Source organism: Rhincodon typus, chromosome 22 (genome assembly GCF_021869965.1).
Source record: "Rhincodon typus isolate 14 chromosome 22, sRhiTyp1.1, whole genome shotgun sequence".
NCBI classification, from domain to species: Eukaryota; Metazoa; Chordata; class Chondrichthyes; order Orectolobiformes; family Rhincodontidae; genus Rhincodon; species Rhincodon typus.
The window spans coordinates 31,395,779-31,402,900 of record NC_063353.1 but is presented as its reverse complement, the minus strand read 5'-3'; the positions used below and the strand labels follow the sequence as shown (position 1 = coordinate 31,402,900).

The window sequence follows — 7,122 nt, the reverse complement described above, 5'->3', positions numbered from 1 at the left end:
CATGTTTTTGCAAGCAGAAGGCGGCAGGGGGGAGAGTGTACGGGGGGCTGCGTGTGTGTGTGGGAGGGGAGAGTGTACAGGGGGCTGTGTGTGTGTCGGGGGTGAGAGTGTACAGGGGGCTGTGTGTGTGAGGGGGTGGGAAGAGTCAATGATAGGTGAGTATTTAGGAACTGAGGAATGATAGAGTTGCACATGCCTAGATTTTGTTTCTCCAAGGTCTAACGTCTGGCTTTTGACATTGGGCGGTGGGCGTTGGAATTTCCGGGTGCTGAGTCAGTGCACTGTTGGAACAGCAATATAGCTCCACGTGGATGGCCTAAAGGCCCTCTGATTCTTCCTCTCCCACAGGCCCAACCAGTCCCCCTCCACTGACACCCTCATCCACTTAACCAAACTCATCCTTACCCTTAACAACTTCTCCTACCACTTCCTACGTACTAGGGGGGTGGCCATGGGAACCTGCATGGGCCCAAGCTATGCTCGCCTCTTTGTAGTATACATGGAACAGTCCCCCTCCTGCAGCTACTCTGGCACTATCCCCCACCTCTTCCTCTGTTACATCGATAACTGTATAGGCGCCACCTCATGCTCCCACGAGGAGCTCGAACAGTTCATCCACTTTACTAACACCTTCCATCCCAACCTCAAGTTCACCTGGACCATCTCTCTTCTTCCTGTCTCCATCTCTGGTGACTGCCTCAAAACCAACATCTATTTCAAGTCCACTGACTCTCACAGCTACCTAGATTACACCTCCTCTCACCCACCTTCCTGCAAGAATGCGATCCCCTACTCCCAATTCCTCCGCCGCATCTGCTCCCAAGACGGGGCGTTCCACTCCCGAACATCCCATATGTTCTCTTGTTTCAAGGACTGCAACATCCTGCCCCCACCCCCACCCCTTCAGTGGTCAAAAATGCTCTCGACCACATCTCTTGCAATTCCTGCACCTCTGTCCTTCCATCCCCACCCCCCAAAAAAAACAGACAGACTCCCCCTTGTCCTCGCGTATCACCCCACTAACCTCCATATCCAATGTAGCATTCTCCGCCACCAACAATCCAACCCCACAACCAAAGAGATATTTCCCTCCCCACCCCTATCTGCCATTCATAGGGACCGTGCTCTCTGCGACTCCCTCGTCCACTCCACACTCCCCACCAGCCCCACCAACCCTGGCACCTTTCCCTGCAACCGCAGGAAGTGCTACACCTGCCCCCACACCTCCCCCCTCACCTCCATCCCAGGCCTCAAGAAAACCTTCCACATCAGACAGAGGTTCACCTGCACATCCGTCAATGTGGTCTATTGTATCCCTTGTTCCCGATGTGGCCTCCTCCACATCGGTGAGACCAAGCGGAGTCTCGGAGGTCGCTTTGTAGAGCATCTTTGTTCTGTTTGCGACAAACAACAACACCTTCCGGTCACAACCCATTTTGACTCCCTTTCCCATTCCCTGGGTGACATGTCCATCCTGGGCCTCCTCCAGTGTCACAATGACGCCACCCAGAAACTGGAGGAGCAGCACCTCATATTCTGCCTCGGGAGCCTACAACCCAATGGTCTCAAAGTGGACTTTACCAGTTTCAAAATCTCCCCACCCTTCGGCCTTATCCCATGACCAACCCTCCTTCTCATCCCCGCCTCCTTGACCTGACACGACTTGGCAATCTTATCTAACACCTATCTGCCCCTCCCACCTTACTGACCAATCCCCACCACTGCCTGCCTGCTATCACCTATCACCATCCCACCTACCTTCCCCAGCCCACCCTTCTTCTCTCTATTTATTTCCCAGCTCTTTTCCCCCTCCTGAAGAAAGGTCCCGACCCAAAACATCAACTTTCCTGCTCCTCTGATGCTGTCTGGCCTGCTGTGATCCTCCAGCTCTTCACAGTGTTATCTCTGACTCCAGCATCAGCAATTCTTACTATCTCTGAGTGAGTTAATAGCTCCAAGTCAGGCTGGCCTGTGGCTTGGGGAGGAATTTGCAGGGCACAATGTTTGATTGGCAGTGCGAGAGGAGTCAGGATGAGGATTCTGGGCCTTCTTCTGGTTTTACTGTTTACAATGCTGTTGTGCCCTCAGGCTGAGGTGGTGACCTGCTGGAAGAGACCATGCTCCAAACAGTGCACCCACCCAGTTGTCAGCACGGCCTGTTGTCCTGAGTGCAATCGCTGTTCCTTCGAGGGCCTGGAGTACGAAAACCGAGAAACCTTCTTCCCTCCGTCCAACCGGTGTAAACGGTGTAGCTGCCTCGATGGTAGTGTGTTGTGTTTGGATGTTGTCTGTCCACGGGTAACCTGTTCAGAGCCTGTGACAAACACAAAGACGTGCTGCCCAGAATGCCCAGGTATGTACCACCCGTAAGTAGGACGGGAACAAGCCTCTGGGAACTGGCATGTGTGCACATGTTTGTCAAACGTAAACCAGGCACAAAGCAGACCAACACATCAGTCGGACTCCCGACTCTCATTCTGTGCAGGTACTGGTCTCTTCCTTAAATTCAAGGCCTTTTAATGAAGTCTATATCTTGTGGCCCAGTGGTTGCAACAAAATCAGAAATTGCAGCTAGAACTCAGCGGGTCTGGCTGCATCTATTGGGAGAGAGCAGAGTTGATGGTTTGAGTCCAGTGACTCTCCAGGTTGGATTCTGGCCAGTGAGGTGTGTGTCGATCCCATTCTGGTCCCTGCCTGACTATGTGTCTCTCCTTTTCCAGTCTGTATCCATCACGGCAAACAGTATAACGGAGGATCACACTGGATTTCAGCAGTGAACCCCTGCCACACGTGTACATGTACGGTAAGCCACCAAATTAAAATGGGCCATTAAAACTGAGTCTCCAGATTGGCAGCTAGTTCGCAGGCTGGTCCAGCAGTGAGGAATGTGGTAACGTGAGGCCTACAGCCTGGGGAGTGAACAGCGACAGGCTTAGCTCAACTTAGCAATGTACAGAGGGTCGGAGAGGATGTCTCACCTGGACCCTTACAGACCCAGGGTCCAGCCCACAGCCATGAAACAAAGAACTGTGGGTGCTGGAAATCAGAAACAGAAAGAAAAAGTGCTGGACAAGCTCAGCAGGTCTGGCAGCATCTGTGGAGAGAAAACAGATCAGTCCGTTTGGAACCATTCTAAAGAAGGGTCACTGGACTCGAAACACTAACTCTGTTTTCTCCCCACAGATGCTGCTGGATCTACTGAGTTTCGCCAGCAATTTCTGGTTTTGTTTCGGATCTCCATCGTCTGCAGTTTGTTGTTTTGTTCTGTGCTGTCTCGGTGGATGTAGGTGTTCGCTCATCATTGTCTGGGCTGGCCAGTGTGGGGCTGGAGTGGGAAGGCTGTTTCTCAACAGGCAGTTCCACCAGGAAGTAGAAGTGCATTAGCATTGAACCAGAAGTAGACATTTGGACCAGGATCTTTAAGAGGTTCTTGCATAGATCTGTGGTCTGCGAGCTTAAAACAAACAAGACTTCTCCAACCAATCTATTCAGAAATATTACTACACTCCTCTGGAGCAGGTGAGACTTGAATCCTGGTTTCCTGGCCCAGAGGTAGGGACACTACCACTGTGTCACAGGAGCACATAAAAGGTAAACCTTAACACTAGGCACTGTTCTGTTAAGGGGCTTATTGGTGATAGGAAGAGCAGTGAGTGTGACCACATTCCCAGTTGGTTGCTCTATGGTTTGGTCGTGCTATGTTACTGCAAATAGCTATGGTTTTAGTTCACTGTCAGAGAGTTAAACTGCTCCTAGTCCTATTTAGTTTTGATGTTCTCAAGTTCCACTCAAGCTTTATTTCGAGCTTTTCTCAAGTACTGCTCTGCTGCAAAAACTCAGTAGTTAACGGCTCTTGTTCTTCACTGAAAGAAATCGAGAATTTCCACAGGTTGCTGATGGCACTCAATTGCAGACTTTAGCTGGTTTTGTTGCAGGCTAGTAATTTCTGAACATTCAAGCACCTCGACTGGAGTAAAAGGTCTCCTTTCCCCCACATCTAGGATCCCATCATGCAACAAGTCATCTGTCTCTGAGACCGTATCATTTCCTGAAAGAGTAAACAGAGCTTCTGGAACTTCATCCTGACCGTGTAGCCCATCCCTAGTTGTTCTAGCCTTTCTTCAAAGGGAAATATGAGATCTGTAAACTGTCCTGTGGTCTTCAGGAATGGTGTTTCATCAATGCCATCTGACTTCCTGGCAGTTTGAATCTCACTGCAGCTGGTGAATAGAGAAGGTTCCAAGTGAATAATGAGTAATGCAAATTAGTAATGACATTCATCATAACAGTGGTCTCTCTCCTATTGCCGTGAAGATTAGTCTGCATCTGGCCTTATTTCCTTCTTGTGGTTCATTCTGCACCTTGAAGCTTCACTGAAGATGGTCGGAGACATTGAGCTTCCAACCGTAGCGTTGAATCAGAAGAAATGGATAATGCTTGTCCCTATATCCAATCTAAAAATAGCTTTCTTGCCATTAACCATAAGATCTGCAGACCAGATATCATCTTGTGGGTCCACCGTTTCCTATCACCAATGAGTCCCTTGTCAGGACAGTGCGTAGTGTTAAGATTTGCCTTTCAAGGTCTCCTATAACTCAGTAGCTGCTGCTTCTTAAGACAGTTGAAGACAGAAGTTATCTGTTTAGATCTCCGTGCTGTGGATTGAAATCACCTATTGTCAAACCAACAACAAGCCACCTGGAAATGGTCTTTCCTATGGCATACTGAGCATTGATAGCTGCACCAGGGTTTTCACCATGACAGAGTAAGCCCACCACAACATAGCAAAGGAACAATGATGGCTGTGGCACCCCCTTTCCATTATGGCTCCTGTCATATTGGTGGCCCGCTCACTGCAAGAAGGGCTGAGTCGGTGTCACTGGATCCCAGGAGAGTTCTCTGTCCCTTCAGATAAAAACAAAATCACTTCCTTGCAACTTTTGCCTTATCTGATGGACTGCACTATTTTTGGTAAAGTAGGGTCTGCTTTGGATGAGAAAACTCTAAACCAGTTTCATCCAGGAATTCACAGCAATACAGTCCCATATGAGCTCCCCACTCAAAGATCTGTGCTGGTAGTTAACTGTGAGGCAGTATAAATCATTGAGAAAGGAATCAATGATTTCCCCAGCTCCTGACTGCACCAATTAATTTTTACACCTTCTATTTTGGGATTTAGCCTTGAAATGAACATGGGAGTCTAAAGTCTGGATTATGTATTGTATTTTTCCATTTCTTCCATGCCCCATGTGACAAGCATTGCATCAATGCTGCTGCCAATCACATACAATACACTTTCTCTGACATTTTATTGAGGCACCCTCCTGTTGCTACCAAGCTTCTCTCTCTCTCTCGCAGTCTCACAGAGGTCCCTGAAATTGTAATTGTGGGTCCATCTGCCTAATCTTATGGTGAAAGCCCTTAAAGAATCCAGTTGTCAGGTAATTGGGAATGGGTCCCGGAGACAAGTCCACAGGGATTTCCACCCGCATCCTGAAATTCAGCAGGATCTCAGCAGGAGTGAGGAGATTAACTCCACGGGAGGTTGTGGGTCTGTACGAGGATTAGTGTCCATCTGAGCATCATGACTGGGATTGCCCTCCTCTGCACCTGCTGGACATGCTTGCCTTTATATGGTGCCAAGGCTCCAAAGCTGCATCTGTGAGCCATTTGTTTGCTGCTCTCCCCACATTGCCAATACAACCATTTGATTGGTGGCAGAAAGTCCATCTGAAGCAGTAGGCCCTTACAGCAGTCTCCTTTCACCAGGCCAAACCCCAGGTGTCAGGCCACTGCCACCATTTCCAAGAGCCTGCCCTCTTGCAGCTCCCAAACCCCGCTACATTTCAAAATAAAAACTGAAAGAACTGAAACGTTAACTCTGTTTTCTCCTTCACAGATGCTGCTGCTAGACCTGCTGAGCTTTTCCAGCAACTTTGTTTTTGTCCCTCTACATTTCGTCAGCTCATTTTGTGAATTGTAACTGCTGTGTTGCAGGATGGTGATGTGTTGTGCCTGCCTGTCAAGTGTCCAACACTTAGCTGCAGACAACAGATAACAAAGCCAGGATCTTGCTGTCCACAGTGTCGAGGTAAGGACTCCTCCACGTCTGCACCTGCCACCACCCACCCACTTCAGGTACAGTCAGCACTGAGGGACCATGCAGAAGGTTCAGGGGCTAAACACTGACTGATTGAATTGGACAGTAATTCACCAGGGGGCAGACTGGAGACACAAAGGAGAGAGGTGGTGGGGCCACTTGAAGTATTCTTAGGAGATGGGGCTGTTGGAGCATTTACAGGAATTAGAGATTTCTTGAAAGGGAAAATATTACAGGGGTTGGAGAAACAATCCCTCCTTCCGATGGGGTCTAGCTAGCACATATATATGAAGTGCAGGAATCAGGAGTGAGATAGCCATTGTAGACATGGCGCTGATACAGCTACATTCTGAAGGTCAGGTCCCAGTCTGAGCCCTGCCTCCTTTCATGACTGCTAACTTGTCTTTACCTTCTGAGCAGGCTGTATGTACAATGGGAAGGAATACCAGGAGGGAGCAACCTGGTCTGCACCCACAGTCCCCTGCATGACGTGTATGTGTGTGGATGGGGTCGCCACCTGCTCCGAGATTCATTGTATCGCTCCATGTGTGAATCAGATCCACGTGCCTCGAGAGTGCTGCCCACTCTGTGTAGGTAGGTCATGTAAGGACAATGTCCGTTATAGGCCCAGGTAAACTTCTCAATGAGTTCTGTCCCTGGGATGTTCTGTCTCCAATTGAGTTCTTCCTCGGGACACATGTGGGTGATGCTGTTAGTCCATTGTGGTGCCTGTGGGTCTGTCTAACACCTTGTGGCTTTATGTCATGTGACATAGTAAAAGATCGGGAAACTCTGTTGTGAACCCAAGGTATCCATTGGAGAGCAGGATGTAAAAGAAATTGAAAGACTAGTTCATTGTAAAAATGCGCAATCCGTGTTGGGACTGAGCCACACACCCATAATAGGTGAGCCCCAGGCTCGATCCCAGCCTCAGTGGGTCACAGGGAGATTCTACTGCTTCACCTAAAGCTGCCTCACCCACAACCAAATTACAGTAACTGTTGGTGCCAATCCTGCACAAT

General features: G+C 49.1%; 1 protein-coding gene across 1 annotated transcript in view; it reads left to right on the top strand.

Moving 5' to 3' along the window:
* Positions 1 to 7,122, top strand: part of LOC109932154 (kielin cysteine rich BMP regulator) — a 132,690-nt gene that overhangs the window by 101,525 nt on the left and 24,043 nt on the right. The window contains exons 25-28 of the mRNA XM_048609973.1: positions 2,089 to 2,353; positions 2,721 to 2,803; positions 5,998 to 6,091; positions 6,521 to 6,694. Of these exons, the coding sequence (XP_048465930.1) occupies positions 2,089 to 2,353; positions 2,721 to 2,803; positions 5,998 to 6,091; positions 6,521 to 6,694 (616 nt within the window). The remainder of the gene's footprint in view (positions 1 to 2,088; positions 2,354 to 2,720; positions 2,804 to 5,997; positions 6,092 to 6,520; positions 6,695 to 7,122) is intronic.